This window comes from Mustela nigripes, chromosome 3, assembly GCF_022355385.1.
Source record: "Mustela nigripes isolate SB6536 chromosome 3, MUSNIG.SB6536, whole genome shotgun sequence".
In the NCBI taxonomy this organism is placed as follows: Eukaryota; Metazoa; Chordata; class Mammalia; order Carnivora; family Mustelidae; genus Mustela; species Mustela nigripes.
In genome coordinates this window covers 114,439,575-114,466,567 of record NC_081559.1, presented here as the reverse complement: position 1 = coordinate 114,466,567, position 26,993 = coordinate 114,439,575, and the positions used below count along the sequence as shown (strand labels likewise).

Below are 26,993 nucleotides of genomic sequence, written 5' to 3'. Positions count from 1 at the left end.
CCTTCCAAATTCATATGTTGAAGGCCTAACCTCTAGTGCCTCAGAATGTGACTATATGGAGACAGGGCCTTTAAAAAGGTAATCAAGTTAAAATGAGACCCCTTAGGAAGGGATCCATTATAACTAGTGTCCATATAATAAGAGGACACTTGGGTACACAAGCGGCATGGGCCTACACAGAAGAAAAACTACTTGAGGACAGAGCAAGAGTGCTGCTATCTTCAGACCAGAGAGAGAAGTCTCAGTGGAAACCAACCACTGGCACCCTAATATTGGATTTCCAACCTCCAAAACTGTGAGAAAATAAACTTCTGTTGTTTAAACCATCCAGTTTGTGGTATTTTTGAGGAGTCCTAGAAACCAGTAACAATAATGTGTCAAATTTGTCTTCTGGGTTATAAGAAGGTGGCCAACCAAGGAGAAGTGGTAATGTTCCACTTACCCAAATGACCCTGACTGCTGTCTGATGACCTGCTGTCATCAGTGCCCTGAGTGCTATCTGATGACCTGCTCTCTGCAAAATAACACTGTGATATAGATATTTTTCTAGGAAAGGAAATAAACATTTCTATGACTATGTTAAATTACCACCCATTCCAGCGATGTGCAGAAACTTAATTCCACTCCATATTAATGGCTATTTAGGATGGTTTTAGATTTTAAGGTTTTAAGCAAAACATTCATAACAATATCTTTTGTACATATTTGAGTATTTTTACAGGATTTATCCCAGTAGCAGAAGTTCTCTATCAAGTGTATTCGCATTAACATTTGTGACATATTGCCAAAGATACAAATTACACCTCCCACCAACATTTGAGAATGATTGGTATTTTAAAATTTTTGCCAAAGTATCTTGTGATCTATATATTTTATACTTCTACAAATGAATTTTCATGTGTTTGCATTTATTAAAACATTTTTACATATTCATTTCCTTCTTTTGAGATGGTCATTTTGAGAAAGGTCCCAATGACTCCAGAGAAATTTACATCGATTTCTGATATTTTCCCTTTTGTGGATTTACTAAAATTCTTAGAGAACATTAATATCTGGTACCATTTGGCTTGGATAACATAAACATTCTAAGCTGTCTTCCTAGAGAGTAAAATTCATTTTCTATTGGATGGCATAATACATAAAACCAGTGGGCAAATACAGGATTTCATTTGACTCCTATTTTGTAACGTGTATTCCATTTATAGAGCAAAAAGTCTCAATTTGAAAACCGTAAGAGAGACGTAAGAGAGAAAAAGTACCAAATCAAGTTCAGAATTAACAGTCTCTGCATACAGAACCACACATGAAATCCCATATAATTCCACACAGAAAATTTCCCCTAGAAGAATGACAGAAGCAGGGTGCCTGGGTAGCTCAGTTAGTTGAGTGTCTGTCTTTGGCTCAGATCACTATCTCAAGGTCCTGGGATGAAGCCCCTCAGTGGCAGCAGGCTCCCCATTCAGTGGGGAGTCTGCCTCTCCCTCTCTATCTGACTCAGACCCCACTTACTCTCTCAGTCTCTCAAATAAATAAAATCTTAAAAAAAAAAAAACAAAAAGAATGACAGATGCAACTACCAAGGCAGCTGCCTTAGTAAGAAGCAGATCTAAAAATATCCCAAAGTCAAATCGTAATAACTCATCCACATATAAGGTCTAAGGGGCCAGCAGTATTTGCAGTTTTTTTGCAAATACAAATTTCTGCAAATTTTTAATCTTGATCTAATTTTACTTCTCATGAGCTCAAGAAAGTGTCCCACATTCAATACCTCTAAAGCATCTTTCCTAAGGAATATTCACATTTAGACTCTAATTTTTTTTACTCCAAAAATGCATTATTTAATAATTTTTTTTTTTAAGGTGGGGGTAAGGGGCAGAGGGAAAGGGAGAGAATCTTAAGCAGGTTCTGAGATCATGACTTGAGCTGAAATCAAGAGTGAGATGCTTAACCAACTGAGCCTCTCAAGTGCCCCAGAATGTGTTTTAAAATGTATAGGTGTGCACAAAAATACTAGAAGTTGAGGGAGTAGATTAAAAACAAAGAATACCAAATTGCACTTGCCACCATACATGAACTTAGACTCTACTGAACGCAAGACCTTAATTACACAAAGGAGCAAAACTAGGGTGAGAAAGGAAAAGATGCTTTAATGAGGACAGATTTCTGAAGGAAGACAGATTCCAGGTAACCAAGTGAAATCCTGGTGTTTTGATACACGCTGTGATTACCTCCATCAGTATAGGGAAGGGAGGCGTATCTTACCAGAACCTGAATCAGGCACTGCTTTTTAGTCCTATTCTATGAATTCATTAACTTAACATGATGCCAAAAAATGGTTTTAGGACTCCTAAGTAATCATTTGTGGGTGGGGGAGAGATGCATTTCCTACTTTATTACATAAATATAAACTCCAGGAGTCAAAGATTTAAATGTAAAAATTTTTTTCCCAACACAATTTGTTGAAGAGACTGTCTTTCTATTGGATATTCTTTCCTGTTTTGTCTAAGTATTTATCTAAAGGATATAATAATAGTGATTCAAAGAGGCACATGCATCCACTGTTAACAGCAGCAATGACACAACAGCCAAAATATGGAAAGGGTCCAGATGTCCACTAACATATATATATATACACCCCCACACTATATGCACACACACACACAAAGTCACACTGAAATATTACTCAGCTATCAAAAAGAATGAAATCTTACCATTTGCAATGACCTGGATGAAACTAGAGGGTATTATGCAAAGTGAAATAAGTCAGTCAAAGAAAGACAAATACCATATAATTTCACTTATATGTGGAATTTAAGAAACAAAACTGATGAACATAGGGGAAGGGAAAGAAAAATAAAATATGATAAAAACAGAGAGGGAGACAAACTGTAAGAGACTCTTTTTTTTTTAAGATTTTATTTATTCATTTGAGACAGATACAAAGAGGGAGCACATAAGCAGGGGGATAGGCAGAGGGAGAGGGAGAGGAAGAAGCAGGCTCCCTGCTGAGCCAGAAGCCCAATGGGGAGCTCAATCCCAAGACCCTGGGATCATGACTTGAGCCAAAGGCAGATGTTTAACCATCCAGCCATCTAGGTGCCCCTGGAAGAGATTCTTAACTGAGGATTGCTGGAGGGGAGGTAGGTGGCGGGAACAGATAATTGGGTGATGGGCATTAAGTATGGCACTTGATGTAATGAGCACTGGGTGTTATGCAACTGATGAATCATTAAATTTTACCCTGAAATTAATAATACACTATATGTTAACTAACATGAATTTAAATAAATGAATATATAAATGTAAAAAATTTTAAGTAACTAATCCATAAAAGTATTAGAATAAAACAAAATCTCACAGCAAGAAAGATCTTAACTTCTTTACTACTTTGATATAAAATGCAGAAACTACAGAAGATAGGTAATTCAGGGATACCTAGGTGGCTCAGTCGTTAAGCATCTGCCTTCAGCTCAGGTCTTCATCCCGGGGTCCTGGGATCGAGCCCTGCGTTGGGCTCCCTGCTCAGTGGGAAGCCTCCTTCTCCCTTTCCCACACCCCCTGCTTATATTCTCTCTCTCGCTGTCTCTGTCTCTGTCAAATAAATAAATAAAATCTTAAAAAAAAAAAGGTAATTTGGTCATGGAAAAATAGACTACCCTGCTTTTCAAAAACAAACAAAAAAACCCCTGTTCCATAAAACAGTTAAAAGACTAATGACAAACCAGGAGAAAAGTCACTGAAATGTAAATGATTGACAAGGAGCTATTCTTATCATTTCTACAAGATAAAGATCAATACTAAGATAAAGATCTTGGTATTATGTAATACCAAGTAGTAAAAGATCTTAGTTGATACTAAGATAAAGATCAATAATCCAAGAAAACACAGGTCAAAGTCATCAACAGGCATTTCACAGAAAATAAAATATACATGGTTCTTAAATACAGGGAATCAAGCCTAAGCCCATATTACAGCAAAAGAAATGCAAATTAAAATTATAAACTTCATTTTCCAGTTTTTAAATTGGTGAAGAACAGTACAGTAGGTTAGTAAAAGGAAAATAGGCACTTTATGTATACCGCTAGTAGAAATGTAAAATGGTTTGATAATGTCTGCTAACATCAAAGAGGTATATATCCTCTCATCCAGCAAGAATATTTAAAGAAACACATGTAGAAAATGATGTAGTCCTGTTTGTAGCAACCAAAGAGGAGGTGCAACCTACATGTCCATTCAAAGGGTCTGATTGAATAACAATGGTATCTTTAAATTAGAAGTCAGTGCAAAAAGAATGTAGCAACTATTAATATACTACCCTGTTGTTACTGAATGATCTCCAAGATGCATTTTTAAAATGAAAAAGCATGACACAGAAGTATTGTTGGACATATTTTTGTAAAAAAGAATAACAGCAGGAAATACATAAGTAAGTTTATATTATATATGCATCTCTCTATATATATAGTTGTGAGTGTGTGACACACACCCCATCTCTGAATGGTATGTAAGAAACTAGTATGAATGGCTGGGTGAGAATTGAGTGGCTGGGGAAAACAAATACGGGAAGAAGACTCATGGTTCACTGTATATCCTTTGATACCTTTTGTAATCTGTATTATATGTTTTAGATACCTACTAGAAAAACCAGTTAAATACTTTTAAATGGAAGGGGAAAATTTATGCTAAAAGTATGGAGAATTAGAGGCATTATCCTGCTATAGGGACCTACATAACAATTCTGAGTTTAACTTTATCCACTTATTTAAGGAAAAGATAAATCAATGTGATATACCATATCAACAAGAGAAAGGATAAAAAAATGATCATTTCAGTAGATAAAGAAAAAGCATTTGACAAAGTACAACATCCATTCATGATAAAAACCCTCAACAAAGTAGGGTTTAGAGGGAACATATCTCAACATAATAAAGTCCAACTATGAAAAACCAAAAATTAACATCCTACTTAATGGTGAAAAACTGAAAGCTTTTCCCCTAAGATTAAGAACAAGAGAAAGATGTCCTCTCACCACTTTTATTCAACATAGTCCTAGCCATGGTAATCAGACAATAAAAAGAAATAAAAGGCATCCAAATTGGTAAGGAAGAAGTAAAATATTCACCACTTGCCGATGGCATGTTACTACATTTGGAAAACCCTAAGTTAGGACTCCATCAAAAAACTGCTAAAACTGATAAACTCAGTAAGTTTGCAAGATACAAAATCAATATACAGAAATCTGTTGCATTTTTATACATTAATAATAAAGTTGCAGAAAGAGTAGTTAATGAAACAATTTGATGTACAATTGCACCAAAAAGAATAAAATAGCTTGGAATAAATGTCATCAAAGAGGTGAAAGACTTGTATTCTGAAAACTATGTAACATTGATGAAAGAAACTGAACACGACGCAAAGAAACTGAAAAAGATTCCATCCTCATGGACTGGGAGAACAAATAATGCTAAAATGTCAATGCTACCCAAAGCAATCCACAGATTTAAGGCAAACCCTATCAAAACACCAACAGCATTTTTCACAGAAATAGAATAAAATTTATGTGGAACCACAAAAGACCTTGAATAGCCAAAGCAATCTTGAAAAAAAAAAACCAAAACTAGAAATATCACAATCCCAGATATATTGGGATATCAAGATAACAAGTATATCAAGATATACTTGTATCAAATATATACTTATATCAAGTATATCAAGATAGCAACTCTCTGCTTAGCAGGGAGCCTGCTTTCCCTCCTTTCTCTCTGCCTGCCTCTCTGCCTGTTTGTGATCTCTGTCTGTCAAATAAATAAATAAAATCTTAAAAAAAAAAAGACATCAAGTATATCAAGATATACTTCAAAACGATAGTAGATCAAAAAAGTATGGTACTGGCACAAAAGTACAAACATAGATCAATGAAACAGAGTAAAGAGCCTGGAAATAAACCCATGATTATATGGTTAATTAATCTATGACAAAGAAAATAGGAATATGCAGTCTCTTCAATAAATGGTGTTGGGAAAACTAAGCAGCAACATGCAAAAGAATGAAACTGGACCACTTTCTCACACCATACATAAAAATAAACTCAAAATGGATTAAAAAACTAAGCATGAGACTGTGTGTGTGTGTGTGTGTGTGTGTGTGTAAAATATATATGTATATTATCCAGCTGTAAAAAATAATGAAATTATATATGGGATTTAAGAAAAGAAACAAATAAAGTAAAAAGACAAAAAACCGGACTCTTTTTTTTTTTTTAAGATTTTATTTATTTATTTGTCAGAGAGAGAGAGAGCGAGAGGGAGCACAAGCAGACAGAGTGGAAGGCAGAGTCAGAGGGAGAAGCAGGCTCCCCGCGGAGCAAGGAGCCCGATGTGGGACTCGATCCCAGGACTCTGGGATAATGACCTGAGCCGAAGGCAGCTGCTTAACCAACTGAGCCACCCAGGCGTCCCAAAAACCGGACACTTAAATGTAAGAACAAACTGGTGATTACCAGAGGGGAGGCTGGTGCAGTAACGGCTGAAATAAGTGAAGAGGATTAAGAGTACTCTTATTGCCAATAAATTTGACATACTGGAAGAAATGGATGCATTCCTAGAAACATATAAACTACCACAACTGAACCAGGAAGAAATAGAAAGCCTGAACAGACCCATAACCAGTAAGGAGATTGAAACAGTCATTAAAAATCTCCAAACAAACAAAAGCCCAGGGCCAGACGTCTTCCCGGGGGAATTCTACCAAACATTTAAAGAAGAACTAATTCCTATTCTCCTGAAACTGTTCCAAAAAATAGAAATGGAAGGAAAACTTCCAAACTCATTTTATGAGGCCAGCATCACCTTGATCCCAAAACCAGACAAGGATCCCACCAAAAAAGAGAGCTATAGACCGATATCCTTGATGAACACAGATGCGAAAATACTCAACAAAATACTAGCCAATAGGATTCAACAGTACATTAAAAAGATTATTCACCACGACCAAGTGGGATTTATTCCAGGGCTGCAAGGTTGGTTCAACATCCGCAAATCAGTCAATGTGATACAACACATCAATAAAAGAAAGAACAAGAACCATATGATACTCTCAATAGATGCTGAAAAGGCATTTGACAAAGTACAGCATCCCTTCCTGATCAAAACTCTTCAAAGTGTAGGGATAGAGGGCACATACCTCAATATCATCAAAGCCATCTATGAAAAACCCACCGCAAATATCATTCTCAATGGAGAAAAACTGAAAGCTTTTCCGCTAAGGTCAGGAACACGGCAGGGATGTCCATTATCACCACTGCTATTCAACATAGTACTAGAGGTCCTAGCCTCAGCAATCAGACAACAATAGGAAATTAAAGGCATCCAAATTGGCAAAGAAGAAGTCAAATTATCCACTCCCAAACTGCTAGAACTTGTACAGGAATTCAGTAAAGTGTCAGGATATAAAATCAATGCACAGAAATCAGTTGCATTTCTCTACACCAACAGCAAGACAGAAGAAAGAGATATTAAGGAGTCAATCCCATTTACAATTGCATCCAAAACCATAAGATACCTAGGAATAAACCTAACCAAAGAGACACAGAATCTATACTCAGAAAACTATAAAGTACTCATGAAAGAAATTGAGGAAGACACAAAGAAATGGAAAAATGTTCCATGCTCCTGGATTGGAAGAATAAATATTGTGAAAATATCTACACATTTAATGTAATTCCTATCAAAGTACCATCCATCTTTTTCAAAGAAATGGAACAAATAATTCTAAAATTTATATGGAACCAGAAAAGACCTCGAATAGCCAAAGGGATATTGAAAAAGAAAGCCAACATTGGTGGCATCACAATTCTGGACTTCAAGCTCTTTTACAAAGCTGTCATCATCAAGACAGCATGATACTGGCACAAAAACAGACACATAGATCAATGGAACAGAATAGAGAGCCCAGAAATAGACCCTCAACTCTACAGTCAACTAATCTTCGACAAAGCAGGAAAGAATGTCCAAAGGAAAAAAGACAGTCTCTTCAATAAATGGTGCTGGGAAAACTGGACAGCCACATGCAGAAAAATGATATTGGACTATTTCCTTACACCACACACAAAAATAGATTCAAAATGGATGAAGGACCTCAATGTGCGAAAGGAATCCATCAGAATCCTTGAGAAGAACACAGGCAGCAACCTCTTCGACCTCAGCCGCAGCAACATCTTCCTAGGAACAACGCCAAAGGCAAGGGAAGCAAGGGAAAAAATGAACTATTGGGATTTCATCAAGATCAAAAGCTTTTGCACAGCAAAGGAAACAGTTAACAAAATCAAAAGACAACTGACAGAATGGGAGAAGATATTTGCAAACGACATATCAGATAAAGGACTAGTGTCCAGAATCTATAAAGAACTTAGCAAACTCAACACCCAAAGAACAAATAATCCAATCAAGAAATGGGCAGAGGACATGAACAGACATTTCTGCAAAGAAGATATCCAGATGGCCAACAGACACATGAAAAAGTGCTCCATATCACTCGGCATCAGGGAAATACAAATCAAAACCACAATGAGATATCACCTCACACCAGTCAGAATGGCTAAAATCAACAAGTCAGGAAATGACAGATGCTGGCGAGGATGCGGAGAAAGGGGAACCCTCCTACACTGTTGGTGGGAATGCAAGCTGGTGCAGCCACTCTGGAAAACAGCATGGAGGTTCCTCAAAATGTTGAAAATAGAACTGCCCTATGACCCAGCAATTGCACTACTGGGTATTTACCCTAAAGATACAAACGTAGTGATCCAAAGGGCCACGTGCACCCGAATGTTTATAGCAGCAATGTCCACAATAGCCAAACTATGGAAAGAACCTAGATGTCCATCAACAGATGAATGGATCAAGAAGATGTGGTATATATACACAATGGAATACTATGCAGCCATCAAAAGAAACGAAATCTTGCCATTTGCGACAACATGGATGGAACTAGAGCATATCATGCTTAGCGAAATAAGTCAAGCAGAGAAAGACAACTATCATATGATCTCCCTGATATGAGGAAGTGGTGATGCAACATGGGGGCTTAAGTGGGTAGGAGAAGAATCAATGAAACAAGATGGGATTGGGAGGGAGACAAACCATAAGTGACTCTTAATCTCACAAAACAAACTGAGGGTTGCTGGGGGGGAGGGGGGTTGGGAGAAGGGGAGTGGGTTTATGGACACTGGGGAGGGTATGTGCTTTGGTGAGTGCTGTGAAGTGTGTATACCTGGCGATTCACAGACCTGTACCCCTGGGGATAAAAATATATGTTTATAAAAAACAAAAAAATTATAAAAAAAAAAGAAAAGAGTACTCTTATTGTAGTGAGCACCAAGTAATGTACATAGTTGTTTAATCACTGTATCACATACCTGAAACTAATATAACACTGTACATTAATTATACAGGAATTAAAATAAATAAATAAAATTTTTAAAAATAAATATATAAATAAAATGAACAAAACATAGGGGCAAAAGCCAGGATTAAGAGTACACAAATGTTTCTAAATGTAGTTCCAAACATAACTGAGCTAGAGTTTTCAGTGTCTCACTGTAAAAAAACTCAGCATACTTTGAATTTACATATTTTTGTTGAAATACAATAAATGAAACCATAAACTGTTGTTTATATAAGACGATAAAATAGGACACTGCAAACATCAAATACTCTCAATATTACTGAGTTTTACCATTAGCTTCCATAAAGGACTTCAATAAAACAGTTGAAAGAACACAAGAAATTACAGGAACAAGACCCTAGACAGGAGGAGCACTGACAGGACAGGGAGGAAATTGCTCACTCATTCCATAGCAAAATTCTAAACTAAAATACTTAAATTTGCTTGACTTTGAAAAACAAAGTAGGAAAAACAAAGTAGGAAACAGTAATGCATGAGGAAGAAGATAGTTTCCAATTTTAGATACGGGACCAAAGGAAGGATTCTTGAGAAGGTAACACCTGAGTAAATGCCCAGAGAAGATAAGAAAATTGCACACCATGCAGACATGGGGAGGCATGGGATAGAGCACCCCAGCACAGGCAATGGTAAGAAACCAGGCCCCAGGGGGAAAGTGGTGTGGAATCTGAGGACCAGAGTGGAGTCACGGGTGGCCACGACAGAGCTGGGGAAGGAAAGGGGTGGGAGATAAGGCCGAAGAGCTCAGGAGGAGTTTGTGTATGAGGTTAGCAGACACTAGGGCATGTGGAGCCAAAAAGTCGCATGACAACTTACACATTCATAGCTTTAGTCATCTTGAAAGAGACAGGAGAGCATGGAAAGAAGCAAGGAGTTGATTTAATGAACTGTTGCAATAATCCAGAGGACAATGATTACCTGGAAATGTTCTGACAGTAGAGGTGGCAAGAAGTGTTGGACTCTGTTTGCATTTGGAAGTGGAGCTACCAGAATGTTCCCAACGGCAGAAAGGAGATTATGAGAAAAAGCCGAGTTGAGGATATGTGGGGAAGCAGAGGGAGGGTCAGGAGCTTGACTCTGCCATGCAGAGGAATCATGCCTCAGGCAGTAAGGAATGCTGCTCTGGTGATGGAGCAGAGGGTGGGTCACAGATAGTTCTAGGAGGGATCAACTCCTAGAGTTGGCCGCTGGCATTTAGAGTTACAAGATGAAATGAAAGCACCAAGGGGGTGAGGTGGACAAGATAGAAAAGAGGTCTAGTACTGAGCCCAGTAGAGCACTTTCTTAGTGAGAAGCCAGAGAAAGGCATGAGGAGCACAGGGGAGGCAGGGAAACAAAGCAGGAGTGAGCACTGCACTGCAAGGAGACATGATGGCCACACAAGTGACCATAGGAGAAGCAGCCTGGAGCTCACTGAGGTCACTGATGATGCCAGGGGTGAGGTATGGGAAATGCTGGGATGGAAGCCTGAACAGACAGGCTCAGTAGAGAATGGGGTCAATATAGCCATGGTAGAAAGAGGAACTACAGTCAAGATGAATTAAAAAAAAATTTTTTTAATGAATTATTAGGACTTCATCAAGATTAAAAGCTTTTGCACTGCGAAGGAAACAGTCAACAAAACTAAAGACAACTGATGTAATGGGAGAAGATATTTACAAATGACCTATCAGATAAAGGGCTAGTATCCAAAATCTATAAAGAACTTGTCAAACTCAACACCCAAAGAACAAATAATCCAATCAAGAAATAGGCAGAGGATGGGGCGCCTGGGTGGCTCAGTGGGTTAAAGCCTCTGCCTTCAGCTCGGGTCGTGATCTCAGCGTCCTGGGATCGGGCCCCGCATCGGGCTCTCTGCTCAGTGCGGAGTCTACTTCCCCCCTCTCTCTGCCTGCCTCTCTGCCTGCTTGTGATATCTGTCTGTCAAATAAATAAATAAAACCTTTGAAAAAAAAAGAAAAGAAAAGAAATAGGCAGAGGACATGAATGGACATTTCGGCAAAGACATCCAAATGGCCAACAGACACATGAAAAATGCTCCACATCACTTGCCCTCAGGAAAAAACAAATCAATACCACAATGAGATACCACCTTATACCAGTCAGAATGGCTAAAATTAACAAGTCAGGAAACGAAAGATATTGGCAAGGATGCGGAGAAAGGGGAACTCTCCTACACTGTTGTTGGGAATGTGAGTTGCTGCAGCCACTCTGGAAAATAGTATGGAGGTTCCTCAAAAAGTTGAAAATAGAGCTACCCTACAACCCAGCAATCGCACTACTGGGCATTTACCCTAAAGATACAAATGTAGTGATCTAAAGGGGCACGTGCACCCGAATCTTTCTAGCAGCAATGTCCACAATAGCCAAACTATGGAACGTGCCTAGATGTCCATCAAGAGATGAATGGATAAAGAAGACATGGTATATATATACAACGGAATACTATGCAGCCATCAAAACCCCGACATCTTGCCATTTGCAACGACGTGGATGGAACTAGAGGATATTATGTTGAGTGAAATAAGTCGATCAGAGAAAGACAATTATCATACGATCTCTCTGATATGAGGAATTATGAGGAATTTGAGAGGCAGGGCAGGGGGTCATGGCGGGTAAGGAGGGAAAAAATGAAGCAAGATAGGATCAGAGGGAGGCAAACTATTAGAGACTCTTAATCTCACTAAACAAACTGAAGTTTGCTGGGGGGTGGGCGGGAGGGACATAGTGGCTGGGTTATGGACATTGGGGAGGGTATGTGCTATGGTGAATGCTGTGAAATGTGTAAGTCTAACGATTCACAGACCTGTACTCCTGGGGCAAATGATACATTACATGTTAATAAAAAGATTTTTTAACATGGTAGAAAAAGAATAGCATGATTTTAGGATGATGAGAAATTTCAGAGAAAGAATTAATGGCATTGTATTCTTTTTTTTTTTTTAAGATTTTATTTGAGAGACAGCACAAGCACAAGCAGAGGGGAGGGGGTAGAGGGAGAAGCACTCTCCTCACTGATCAGGGAGCTTGTGGGTCTTGATCCCAGAACCCTGGGATCATGACCTGAGCTGAAGGCAGACACTGAACTGACTGAGGCACCCAGGTGCCCCACTGGTATTGTATTCTTGAGTGAGCTATGCAGAAAGACAGTTGGTCATTACAAAATTATTCATAATATCCTCAAACTAAAGACACTTAACTATAAACAGAAGAACAGATGCATTAATTGCATAAATTAACACAATGGTATACTATAAAGCAATAAAAATGAACAAACTGCTAAATGTAAAAATACTGATGAATCTCCCAAGCATAATATTAAGTGAAAGTAGTCAGGTGAAAAAGAATGCATATTGTATGATTTCTTCATGGTTCTATTTATATGAAATTCTCAAATAGTCCAAGGAATCTTTTATATCATAAGTCAGGATGATAGTCACCTTGTGTGGGAGGGAGAGGAAGAAATGAGAGGGGGTTGGGGTGGTCCCAGGTATGCAATGCATTCTATTTCTTGTATGAATAAAAATTACATAGTTGGGGTACCTGGGTGGTTCAGTTAGTTGCGTGGCGGCCTTTCACTTAGGTCATGATCCCAAAACAGGCTCTTGCTCAGTGGGGAGTCTGCCTCTCTCCCTCCCTTTCCTCCTGCCCCTGCTTGGTGCTGTATCTCTCTCTCTCAAATAAATAAATAAAATCTTAAAAAAAAAAAAAGAAATTACCTAGTCACTTTGTGATTATTTGTAGAAATGTGTACTTAGAATTTGTGTATGATCCTGTATGTATCTTCAACTATTCAAAAAGATATATTAAAAAACAAACAAAACAAAACAAAATGCAAGTTACCCTATGACATCCGCAGACTGTTAGGGTAAGAGTTTAAGTAAAGACTGAGAATCACTCACTATGGACACCGTGAAAAAAAAGATCCCTGTGGGAGGGATGTTTAACTTTTCTTTTTTTTTTTTTTTTTTAATTTTATTTATTTATTTGACAGAGAGAGACACAGCGAGAGAGGGAACACAAGCCGGGGGAGTGGGAAAGGGAGAAGCAGGCTTCCCATGCAGGGCTCAATTCCAGGACCCCAGGATCATGACCTGAGCTGAAGGTAGCTGCTTATAGAAACTGAGCCACCCAGGCACCCCTGGGATGCTTAACTTTAAAGACTTATAAGTCAACTTCAAACCTAAGAATATAACAGATGAATGAGACTTCTAAAAATCTGCCAGTAAAATCAAGAGTCAGCTTTTAAAACAAGGCTGCTCAAATGTTCCCTCAAAATTAGTAATTTTTTTGGGCACCTGGGTGGCTCAGTGGGTAAGCCTCTGCTTATGATCTGTCATGATCCCAGGGTCCTGGGATCGAGCCCCGCATCGGGCTCTCTGCTCAGCGGGGAGCCTGCTTCCTCCTCTCTCTCTCTCTGCCTGCCTCTTTGCCCATTTGTGATCTCTCTCTGTCAAATAAATAAATAAAATCTTTAAAAGAAATAGTAATATTTTCTTTTTGTAGTAAAAAAATAATACCCTATAGGGAAGAAAGCAAACAGGTATATATGCTTTTCATCCTCCCCACAGTGATTAGTAAAGAAATTAAATTACTGTATATTATCATATTGTCACAGAATGCCTCTTACTAAAATTATATTTCAAAGAAAGACAAAAACAAAAACAGCCAGATTTATAAGATACCACTTTGACAGAAATCTTGATATGGTTTTTTCTTCCTCACCCCTCTGCCCTCAAATTATCAAAAATTTCCTGCCAAAAGTTCAAACAAGCATTCAAATACAGTTCAGCACTTCTGTTACATAAAATCTATGTCAAATATTGGCTTCCTTATCCTGGCATTTCTCCATTATAAGGTGACAAAAGTGTTCATCATAAATATATCTTTTAAGACAAACTCACAGTTAGTGACTGCTGGAATCAGTTCTTTGCACTCACCAGGGAGGGTAGATATGGACAATGTCTTCGGGATGTCCCTTGAGGTGGTGAGCAGTCTCCTTTGTGAACAGAACCTTCAGGCCAGTCCTGGGGACCTCACCTTGAGAAGGGCTGTTGGTCTGCAGCCCTGCTAAATGCTCACACATAGCCACTTGGATGGTGCATTCCTCATGCAGCTCTAGAATTTTCACAATTAATACACCAGATTTTCTACCTAGAAGGTGTGTGGGGGGGGGGAGCAAAATAGAGTAAAATAGACATATGGTCAACTGTGAATAAAATATCATGAAAAAAAGAACCACATTAAGATCGCTTTATTCACCTCAAGAAAATGGTTTGTAAACTTTGCAATGTATAGACTCTAACATACTGTGACACCTTTTTAATCAAAATAACATACATGTTGCATTTTAAGCAACATACAAAATAGTTTTCCATCATAAAGAAACAGTCTTGCAAACACAGAAGACTCAGACCCATCATTTCACAGAGCATGTTTTTACACCAAAATTTTAACTCTTTTGATAACCACAACAAAGGAAGTAACATCATTTATTGGTCCTTCTCCTTTCTTATATGCTCCCACTACCTCATTAACTGCTTTGATTCTCCACTTTGGAAATGATACAAATGGTTGCAAATGTTCTAATGATCACAAAGATTAAAGGTAAGGATTTCTGAGGAATGCTGAATGTTAGGGCTCAATATTTATATAGATGGAATTTAATCTGAATTTAAGTACTGGCTGATTAATTAAGTTCAGGCAAGACAGATAGCATTTCAACACGATTTTTCATGTGTAAAATGGGGATCATCCACCTGCCTCAAAGAACATTTTTAAGAATTAAATGAGAAAACTAAAGTTGACAGTGTGTATAACCTAAAACCCATATATGTCCCAGAAACTGTCACAACACCAGGAGACTTAAATAAGGATACATACCTCAGTACTGTTTAACCCTAAGAGCAGAAAACTGGAGCTAGCACAAATCAGTAGGAGGAAAGGTAAGCCATGCTGTGTGCATAGAACAGAACACATGTAGAGCAACAGTGGACCAGGTCTATATGTATCAGTATGGACAGATCTCAAAAACAAGAGGGGATGAACAAGATATGTAGAGTATGATACCTATAATGTTATTTTCTTAAGCACAGAAAACAATAAAATACTGTTGCAGATATATATGTAACATAAGTATATAATATGACTAGCAGGATACATAGAAAAACATACTTAAGGAGAAAGAGAGGAGCATGACTCAGGATTTCACACTTATTTGTCATATCGTTTCTATTATAAAAATATGTGGATCAAACAAAGACAAAAGATTAAAATGTTATTAATTCTAGGTGGTAAGTATACTTATGTTTTTCTATTACTTTTTTAATTTAAAAAAATAAATGAAATAAAATAACAAAAGCTAAGTGTCTAGCATAGTATCCTGCTAATAATAATAGACACTGATAGTTTTCTTTACCCCTTTAACCAACTTTTTAATAGCGAATAACAAAAATTAATATTTAAATAGCACCAATGTTTTCATTATATAATTTCATTTCATTTCCATTTCTTTCTCCCCTTCTTCATTTTCCCCTCACTCTTAACTTTCCATTCCTTCCTTTCTCTAAGTGCCAATAGCACGTGTTCACATATTAAGCAAGGCCACACCGAGCACTATCTTAAACTACTGTTTCCTGAGGTATGTACCTATCTTGCTACTATTTCTTAAGGTAAGGAAGGAAACAGAATGGGGGAAGGATATGAACAAGCACAATGTCAGGCTGGCAGTACTAGTCACTATGGGGGAGGTAAGTAGAGGAATGAAAACAAGTATTATAGAAAGGCACTAACTAGGAAGTAATAATTGAGTCCCCTCTGCCGCAATAGTTGTTACTTTAAAAAGGAGTCAGGATAACATAAAGGTCACTCTGGTACATACACACCATTTTTCTCATGTAGGGCAGCCAGAGCAACGGGAGGATAATTAGGATCTTTAGCAGCAAAGGGAAATGCCCTAGGTTTCAGGGCTATGTTAACTATAGGAGAATTTGTGGACATATTTTATGAATTTTTAAAACTTGAACCTACAGTCAGGGCCTATCCCTAAAACTATGCCGTAGGCATGGAATCTCTCCCATCAACCAGTGACAGCAGCTGCTGTTCAGAGTTCCAGGGTCCATGAAATCAGGTGGTATGGCAAAGCACACTCTCTTGGGTCTGTGTGGCTGAGTATCTGCCTTGGCAGCCTCTACCCATACTCAGTAGTCTGCCTGAGTTGCATAAGTTCTCTCCTTGGGTACTAATTATTGTCTTGTGCAGCTCTGACTAAAAGTGAAATAGGTTTCAGTGGTCTGTCCAACCTTACAGTTTCCATAGAACTTTGACAGATTGTATAAAGGCAAGATATTGCAGAAACACGTAGAAATACCTATATATCTAAGATGAATCACATTGCTACTAACTATACTCTCTCTGAAGATTTTTATGATAAATCCTGGCAATATTCCTAAAACTATGGTTTCTGCTGAAGATACATAGCCCTAAATAACTTACAAAATAAACATGCTTCATGGTATTATCTATCACTACAGCCCAGGTGCTTCAGCACAGAGTAAACATAATTTTTTTTTGAAGATTTTATTTATTTATTTGAAAGAGAGAGAGAGAGAGAGAGAGCATGAGCAGTGGGGACACAGAGGGAGAGGGAGAAGCAGACTCCTGCCAAAGAAGGAGTTCCATGTAGGGCTCAACCCCAGGACCCTGAGACCATGACCTGAGCCCAAGGCAGATGCTTAACCAACGAGCCACCCAGACATCCCTAGGACAAATATACTTAATGGTACTACCATCACAGCCCTGGTATACTGTGGCATCGAATAAGCACACTGTATGGTATTTTAATAAGCACACTCTGTGGTATTACTATCACCACAGCCATGATGCATTGCAGTATAGGAAAACATGCTTTATGGTAGTATCACTAGAACCTTGGTATACTGCAGTATAGAACAAACACCCCATATGGTATTGATTATCACCCTTGTATACTGCCACATGGAATAAACACACTGTATGGTACCAACTATCACTAAAGTCCTGGTGCACTGAAGCATGTCTGGTGACTTAAGTAGGCTTGGTAAACCAGAATGCTGAGCAGTGCCATCTAGGCTCTACCACAGGACTAGAACACCACAATGTTCTCTACAAAGCACTATAAAGTCTCTCATAGAGAACATCCTTCCAAAACAGCCTTGGGAGAAACCAGTGGCCTGCCTTCCCTAAAGAAATTAAGGCAGTGTAATTCCCACTTTCTGTGAGGGATAAACAAGTAAAAAGCAACCTAAGACAACTGTACATTTGAAGCAAGCTTTCAATCTGGGCATAAGAAATACTGCTTTTACAAATGAAGATTAATTAAATGGGTGGTATGAAAAGGAATTTCTGTGCCAGCAAGACATTTTGCATAAATGCTGTAAGACTCAGTCAAAATATCACTTTGACCAGGTGATTACTGAATTCTAGCCAGAAGCAACTATTCCTTCCCTTCTGAAATCCTCAAATACCTTAACTATGCTTATCTTTTTTTAAACAGTGTCCTCATTTTTAAATGGGGATGGTATTAGCCATTCTCAAGAACACTGCAAATATCAGGAGATATAATAAAGAAAGCTCATAGTGCAGGGCATGGTCTATCACACATGTAATAGTAGCAGCCATTGTCACCATGGTCACTGTCAATGTTAACTTTTCAAGGCATTTTTAAATCTATTATCATACTTGACCTACAATAACCCTATGAAATAGATAAGGAAAATATTAATCTCCCATTTTGACAGATAAGAAAACTAAAAAAATCACTTGCTCACATGACTTTCTTAAGATCAGAGAGAATTACTGGCAGGTCTAATCCTAGAAGTTGAGTGTCCTTATAAGTCATGAACCAAAATGTCTCTCAGGTAAATGCTGGTCAAAAACAGGAACTTGTAACTGATGCTTTTTTCCTACTCTGTTATGTTAAAACATAAGACTTGTTTAAAATGTAAAGAAAGCATATCCAGTTGAGAAATGGAGGATCTTGTTATGGCTGGACATGGTCAGAGTGTTAACACTAATCATTGCACTGTAAAAGAAAAGGATACTTTTTTTTTCTTTAAGATTTTATTTATTTATCAGAGAGAGGGGAGGAGAGAGTAAGCACAGGCAGACAGAATGGCAGGCAGAGGCAGAGGGAGAAGCAGGCTCCCCGCCGAGCAAGGAGCCCGATGTGGGACTCGATCCCAGGACGCTGGGATCATGACCTGAGCTGAAGGCAGCTGCTTAACCAACTGAGCCACCCAGGTGTCCCAAGAAAAGGATACTTTTGTCACAGTACTAAATATTGAAGAGTTAAGTGTCACTACGATTAAATGTATAAATAGTAATATATAACACCAAAGACTTTAAATGATTAAGAAAGAGGAATAAAAGGATTCATATAGAAAGTATACCACGGGATATAGTAAGTTCTATCCATATATATATAAATAGCAGATAAAACAGTTCTTAGTTAAAAATGGAAAATATTAACTTAAAGGCTAACACTTGCCAAATGAATGTGTGAATGATTTATCAGCTAACTGCTCTTAAAAAAATCTGGTCTTAAATGGCTAAGAGGCCACAAGGAATCAAGTAAATGATTTAAGAACAAAATGTATCTGAGACTCCTGGGTTAAATGACTTTTTTGAAATATATAGGTATTTACTTGAAATATATGGAGCCTGGGCCCATTTACATACAAAGTCAACTTCTAAGTAGGTTATATTAATGAATTAATATGTATTATAATGATAACTTTCATGAACATTTATATAAGAAATACTATACAACAAATTAATGAAAATTATACAAGAAAGTACCAAGTGGAACTAATTAGTATGTGGGGATATAGAGATGTTGAGATATTGAAATGATCCTCCTTTAGAGGACAGAAACATCTCTAAGTTTTTCTAAGAGAAATACTTTTCATAATATATTTGTCGTACTCTAAGTTACTATTTAATTAACCAAACATTGGCTACATAGTAATATGGAATTTTGCCTTTTATTATTACTCTCTATCTTCATAGATATCCCATTCAACTAATCTATACAGTGTCTTGCATTAGAGTAAATGGCCTACTGTTTTCTGGAACTGGTGCTTTTTCTCTTCTTCATGCAAATCATCAAAAGTGCCCACCACTCCTTTTTTCCCCTCAGTTCTCACCCATCATTACTTGCACACACAGAATGACAGACAGACACATATGTACATACACATACACACACAGAAGTTGGGATGACAGCACAGCAAGCCTTGGGGATGGACATCTGGGGATTTTAAAGTCTATCAGTTTCCAGTCAAGTAGAACTTCTGTCCTGAACAGATACTTGACATGGCTACTACCAGCTATGATTATTGAAATTCTTCTTGTTGTACTAACTCTGGATTACCATGGTATAATTAGTTCACATTTTACTCTTTTTAAAGATATTTTATAGCTTTCCCCCCCAATCCCCAATATGACACACACCTTTAGAACCAAAGTGGTTTTATACGGCTGCTTCTGCTAGTTACTTGTGAAATTTTAAATACCTTTAAATAACTCTATGTCCTAATCTATTACTTTCTGGTATATGTGTGTGTGTATATATATATATATATATAGAGAGAGAGAGAGAGAGAGAGAGCGCGCACGTGCACCAAAGACTTAAATGATTAAGAAACAGGAATCAAAGGATTCATACAGAAAGTATGCCACAGGATCTAGTAATTTCTATCCATATATATGAATAGTAGATAGAACAGTTGTTAGTAAAAATGGAAATCCCAGCCTTATAAAATGAAGGAGGGCTAGAGTCCTAGGAATACATATGAATGAGAATATCCCTATCCTCAATTTCAAATGATTGGTTATAGTCTTTTTATGCTCAGTTAGGCCCTCTAAATGCCAAAAGAAACAGGATGGTATTCTGGTGGCTTCAATATCATCACCAGAAGTCTCAGCTTTCCCCAAAAGTTCATTTCACCCCTTCAGAGAAGAGTCCATTCCTCTGGGGCGCCTGGGTGACTCGGTGGGTTAAGGCCTCTGCCTTTGGCTCGGGTCATGATCCCAGGGTCCTGGGATCGAGCCCCTCATTGGGCTCTTAGCTCGGCAGAGAGCCTGCTTACCTCTCTTTGCCTTCCTCTCTGCCTACTTGTGATCTCTGTCTGTCCAATAAATAAATAAAATCTTTTTTTAAAAAAAAGAGTCCATTCCTCTTCTGGCTAGGACTAAATATAGTCTGCCTAAACCTGGGTGGCAGGGCATAGGAGATCAGATGACAAAAGCCAACCAGAGAGAAAAGCCAAGGTCTTATACCATTGGGTAGACTTGTGTTATTTCCTCTGAGTGTGTTGGGAAATCAATGAGGAAGGCGCATAATCTGCTTTGCTGAGAACAGACTGAGGGTAGAAAGGAAGAAATGGAGAGACCAGTTAGGAGGCTACTGTGGCGGAAAAAAAAAAAAAAAGACACAGAGAGAGAGACAGAGAGACTATTGTGGCAACCTTGAAGAGATGACAGTAGCTTGCATCTGGGAGGTGAGGCGTGGGGACAGTGGTGGTAAGAAGTGCCTGGAAGCTAGATATATTTTGAACATAGAGCCAACAGAACTTGTTGATGGACTGCAAGTGGGAAATATAAGAATCAAGAATGACTCCAATGTTTTAGCCTAAGAAAGGAGAAGTATAATTAATGTTTACTGAGACAGGGAAGATTTCTAGATGACCAGCTTTCTTTGTGTGTTTTTGTGTTGGGAGAGGGGGTGGCCTTGAGAGGGAAGAATACTGGTAATGAAGATATCAGTTTTGGATATATTAAGATTGAGATGCCTCTCAGTTAATACAATAGGCTGACCTTTTCATTCTAGTATCTGGCCATTCTAATCTATGGTACATAAGGCCCACTACAGTGTTCTTTTAAGTATAAATTTATAATAGCCACCCTTGTGCTTGAACCCTTCAATGGTTATCTACTGGATAAAATCCAAACTAATTTCCAGTGTAAAGAAAGTTCTTTGTTACTTATTATTTCTAGCTCCTCTAATCTCAAATTCCCCAGCTCTACTCAGTATTTTTAATTCTTTCTATAGGAAGGTGAAAACTAGACCATACTTTTTAGAAAGAATTCCATTACCATCTCCCTGGTGAACTCCCTGAACACAACGTTCTTTTTCCCCCAGCTGAGTTTATTACTCTTGTTTATGTCATCACTGCACCTCTTATTAACCAACATTTTTGCACATAAAATGAATAGTTTTGTCTACTAAACCATGAACTCAGTGCTGTTTCTTGATCAGTACCAATAAATATGTATAAACTAAATGAACCCTAATACAAATTGATGTAAAGAACTTGGGGAATATTTTACTAGCCTGAATTTCACTGCTAACCAAGATGATTCTAACTTACTTCCCCTTCCCTAAACTGAACATGATATGCATCCAGAGAATGCAAATTAACTGTGATACTCCAAGAAGAAAAATAAACAACACATTTCAAAATAAAATCCAAATGATGTTTTACCTATTCACTGTTTGTATCTTACCTGTCTTCATCAACATGCACTGAAATCTGAATTGTATTTGTACATAATCATATTATCTTTTCTTTTGAGAAGTTACAATTATGCTTAATTTTACAAAAAATTCCCAAACACCTAGCAATATTATGCTTCTGTGAGTATTCAATGTGTGAGACTCTTATTAATTGCAATATTGATTATTGTTTGTTAAATCAAAACGAGTTTCTCAGTAAATTTTATAAGCTGCCATTGGATTCATTTCATAATTTCATGATAAAATTTAGAAAGCTCCAAGGAAGACATCGAGATTATAAAACCTAAAAACTATATTCTGAAGAAATTCACATTTTTATCCTATAATCAGCACAATTACTTCTGTTTAAAATTTATGTTTTCCCATAAAATTTTAAGTCATCTGGCAATGATGAACAGACACATTTGTTAACCACAAGTGCTTACTGAGCTATAAACAACTTGGTTTTCACTTCTTGATTCCACATTTTTTTTGCCTTTTCACCCAGTTTAAAATATTCTTCACCAAAGCCACAGTAATCCTAAGCATGAATTAGAAACCTGAAACCCAACTCTTAAAACAAAAAAACAAAAAAATAAAAAACTAGACAATATTGACCAGGAACTAGAATGTTCATCACGGTCTGTAGTGATGAGAACTATCAGAATTTAACAAAGCATATCAGCCACCTGGGATTACAGTGACCAGGAATGTCACTGTGACTTGTCCTGCAAAGGCAGCCCGTACTGTTTAGGAAGAGGGTAAAGAGGCAATAGAAGGTCCAATTATTTTAAAAATCCAAGTAAGAAAAAAAGTATGCAAAGGTTCCAGGAAGATAGTAGATTCCTAAGTGAAGTTTATACAAAACTGGACAAGAAGGGATACTCTGGTTTGAATGTTTGTGTCTCCCCAAAATTCATATGTTGAAGTCCTAACTCTCAGAGTGGCTGTATTTGGAGACAAGACTACCAAGAAAGGAATTTTTTTTTATTATTATGTTATGTTAGTCACCATACACTGTATTAGTTTTTGGTGTAGTGTTCCATTGATTCACTGTTTGCATATAACATCCAGTGCTCCATGCAATACATGCCCTCCTTAATATCTATCACCCAGCTAACCCATGCCCCTACCTCTCTCCCCTCTAAAACCTTCAGTTTGTTTCTCAAAGTCCACAGTCTTTCATGGTTCATCTCCCCCTCCGACTTCTCCTCCTTCATTTTTCCCTTCCTTCTCCTAATGTTCTCCATGGTATTCCTTATGTTCCACAAATAAGTGAAACCATATGATAATTATCTTTATCTGCTATTTCACTTAGCATAAACTCCTCCAGTTCCATCCATGTAGATTTAAAAGTTGGGTGTTCATCCTTTCTGATGGCTGAGTAATATTCCATTGTATATATGGACCATATCTTCTTTATCCATTTGTCTGTTGAAGGGCATCTTGCCTCTTTCCACTGTTTGGCTATTGTGGACAATGCTGCTATGAACACAGGGGTGCATATGGCCCTCCATGAAAGTAAAGTTGAATGATGCCATAGGGTGGGGCTCAGATCCAATAGGATTAGTGTTCTAAGAAGAGACATCAGAAAGTTCCATCTCTCACTACCAAGCAAACAGAGAAAAGGCCACAAGAGCACATAGCCAGATACCTGCTGCCTACAAACAAGGAAAAGCAAAGCTTTCACTAGAAACTGACCATGGTGGAACCCGGTGGCTTTGTTTAAGCCACAAAGTCTATGTATTTTGTTATGGGAGCTCAAGCTAGGTACTGATGTAACAAATGACTAAAAAAGTGGAAGTAGCTTTACAGCTGCGTAATGGGTAGAGGCTGGAGGAGTTCTGAGGTACATTCTAGAAATATGTATGTTAAGGGTAATTCTGGTGAGGTATCAAACAGAAATGAGCAAGAGACTATTAGAAACAGGAGGAAAGTAGATTACTATGAACTGAATGTTTGTATACCATCAAAATTCTTATGTTGAGGCCCTAATCCCTACTTGCAGTGATTAGAGATGACAGTTTCAAAAATAATGAAGTCATGAGAATGGAGCTTGTATGAATTACGTCCCCTTTACAATGAGGGACATAAGAGAGATACCTCTTTTTGCCATGTGAGGATACAGCAGGGTGGCCATCTACAAACCACAAAGTTGGCTTTCACCAGGAACCAAATCTACTGGCACCTTGAACTTGGACTTCCCAGAATCTAGAACTGTGAGAATTAAATACCTGTTGTTTAAGTCATTCAGTCTATGGTATTTTGTTATAGCAGCCCAAACTGATTAAGACAACAGTTTTTGTTATAAAGTGGTAAAAAACTCAGCTGAATTGTGTTCTGGTGTTTTATTTTATTTTGTTTTAAGATTTTTTAAAATTTAATCGTCAGAGAGAGTGAGAGAGCACAAGCAGGCAGAGCAGCAGGCAGAGAGAGAGGGAGAAGCAGGTTCCCTGCTGAGCAAGGAGCCAATGCTGGGCTTGATACCAGGACCCCAGGATCATGACCTGAGCTGAAGGCATACACTTGACCGACTGAGCAAGCCAGGCACCCCTTTCTAGTGTTTTATAAAAGACAGAACTTGTGAGCCATGAAAATGGATATTCAGCAGAGATTTCTAACTAAAATGTAAAATGTATAGGCTGCATCCTCCTGACTTCTTAAGAGTAAAATTAGAGAGGAGAGAGATGAACTGAAGAAGGAATTGTTAAGCAAAAAAGGAAGTAGCACTTAAGACTTGGAAAATTCTCAGCCTGTCCATATTGCAAAAAAAGAGAAAGCATCCTAAAAGAGAACACCAAAGGTATGGCTAGACTATTACTTGATAAAGAGATTGAGGATGAATGAGCAAAAACACTCTCATTTGAACTGAATGAGACATAAAGGGAATAATGACTCCAAAGGTGCTGAAGAGATCATTAGGGCTGCCACTCACCACAGGCCCAGGGGACAGGGCTGATTATTTATCCTGGTTTCCAAAGTATGGGTCTACCTTTCTGGTTTAGGTGGGCCAAAATGCCCTCTCCTTGCCTTAGTGGTGAGGTCTTTGCAGAAAGCTCTAAGGGTGCAAGGCCCCACAGAGCCATGGGGATAATCCTGACATCCCCGTAGACCTAAAAGGCAGAGCACTGAACTAAAGGGAATTTTCCCTGAGCCGTAAAATCTAATGGAATTTTCCTTGGTAGTTTTTGGACTTGAGACTTGTCACCCCTTTCTTCCTTCCCATCTTCCTCTAGGAATGGAAATGTCTGTCCTATATCTGTCCCAGCATTGTATTTGGAAGCATATTAACTTGTCTGCTTTCATAGGCTCATAGCTGTTGAGGAATTATGCCACTGGATGAATTGTACCTAGAATCCCACCCACCTCTGATTTAGATGATATTTAGATGAAACTTTGGACATTAGACTTCAGAGTTAATAATGGAATGAATTAAGACACTCAGGGCTGTTGGGATGAAATGAATGTATTTTGCAAGTGAGAAGGGCATGCATTTTGGGAGGCCTCGGGCAAAATGATTTGGATTGAATGTTTGTGTCTCCCTAAATTTGTATGTGAAGCCATAACCCCAACTTCCATATTTAAAGATGGCAATATTTAAAGATGATGCTTCTGAGGAAAAGAATTAAGTTTAAATGAGGTCATAATGAGGGGGTGCAGATGCATTATGATTAGTGTCCTTATAAGAAGATGCTCCAGCAGTCTGTCTTTCCTCTTATGCATGTGAACACACAGCTAGATACACCTGCCTATATGCCAGGAAGAAAACTCTCACTGGGACTGCAACATGGTGGCTGACACCCTGATTTCAGAATTCCAGCCTCTAAAACTGTGAGAAATAAATGTCTATCATTTAAGAACCCTGGTCTGGAGCATTTTGTTATGGCACCCAGAGCTGACTGAGACAGGGGCCATTACAGGTTAACCTTTCAAAGAGTGAAATATATAGGACCACTGAATGTGCATATTGCCCCTTCCACTCTGAATACTAAAAAATCAAGGTTCTCTTTATAAAAAAAAATCCTCATTTAAAACACCTTATTTTGTGGGCGCCTGGGTGGCTCAGTGGGTTGGGCCGCTGCCTTCAGCTCGGGTCGTGATCTCAGGGTCCTGGGATCGAGTCCCGCATTGGGCTCTCTGCTCGGCTGAGAGCCTGCTTCCCTTCCTCTCTCTCTGCCTACTTGTGATCTCTCTCTGTCAAATAAATAAATAAAATCTTAAAAAAAAAAAAAAAACACCTTATTTTGTAACACTGTGGGTAATATTTTTGCCCCATAAAATAGGTTTTAAGTGGTATCCAAAAATCACACTGAAAACTTTTAAAAGGTCTTAAGGCTAAAGAGAAGGTATAGAAATAGATATCTAAATATCTCTTCTTTAAATGTAACATCAACTGAAAAATAAATGTGCTGAGAAAAATTTCAGGAATCACTAAATAGCAAATTACTAATTGTGGGTGATCAGAAGAATCCTCCAGGGTTTAGAGGCTCACACCTACCATCCTCTAAACAATAATGATGAAGGCCAGAACTGCGTGTGCATTTGTATAGAACAGCACACCCTCTGTATGTGGAAACACTATAAATCCGTGTAGCAAAAAAGAGCTGAAATTCACTTATTGATGCACTAACAGAATTCAGAGTGCCACTACTGCCATGTTATTTTTGATACTTATTCCGTGTCAACCCTCAACCTTCTCCCCTTCTGTAACAATCATTAGTAAAGGATATTCTAATGAACAACTTCTAAATCATTAGTTAATCCACTTTATATTAAGTCAAAATCTACAGTTAACCAGAGCAGTACATCTTACTAATGAGTATAATCAATGCACAACTACTAAACAAAAGTAGGTATTTTAGTCTTGGGTGCTGTCTCTTTTCAACAATATTATAACAAACACTAACAGGGGAAAGGAGAGGAAATAAGAAGGGAAATTAGTTTAAGGATTAAAATGGTATGATGTCAAGAAAGTGCCTCTCTCAAAAGGCATGCAGTG

At 38.0% G+C, this 26,993-nt stretch overlaps 1 protein-coding gene across 5 annotated transcripts in view; it reads right to left on the bottom strand.

The window, feature by feature from the left end:
- SPIDR (scaffold protein involved in DNA repair) overlaps window positions 1-26,993 on the bottom strand; it is a 590,033-nt gene that overhangs the window by 307,700 nt on the left and 255,340 nt on the right. For all 5 annotated transcript variants that reach the window (XM_059394553.1, XM_059394557.1, XM_059394556.1 and 2 more), the window contains one exon: window positions 14,400-14,613. In XM_059394553.1, coding sequence (XP_059250536.1) covers window positions 14,400-14,613 — 214 coding nt within the window. The remainder of the gene's footprint in view (window positions 1-14,399; window positions 14,614-26,993) is intronic.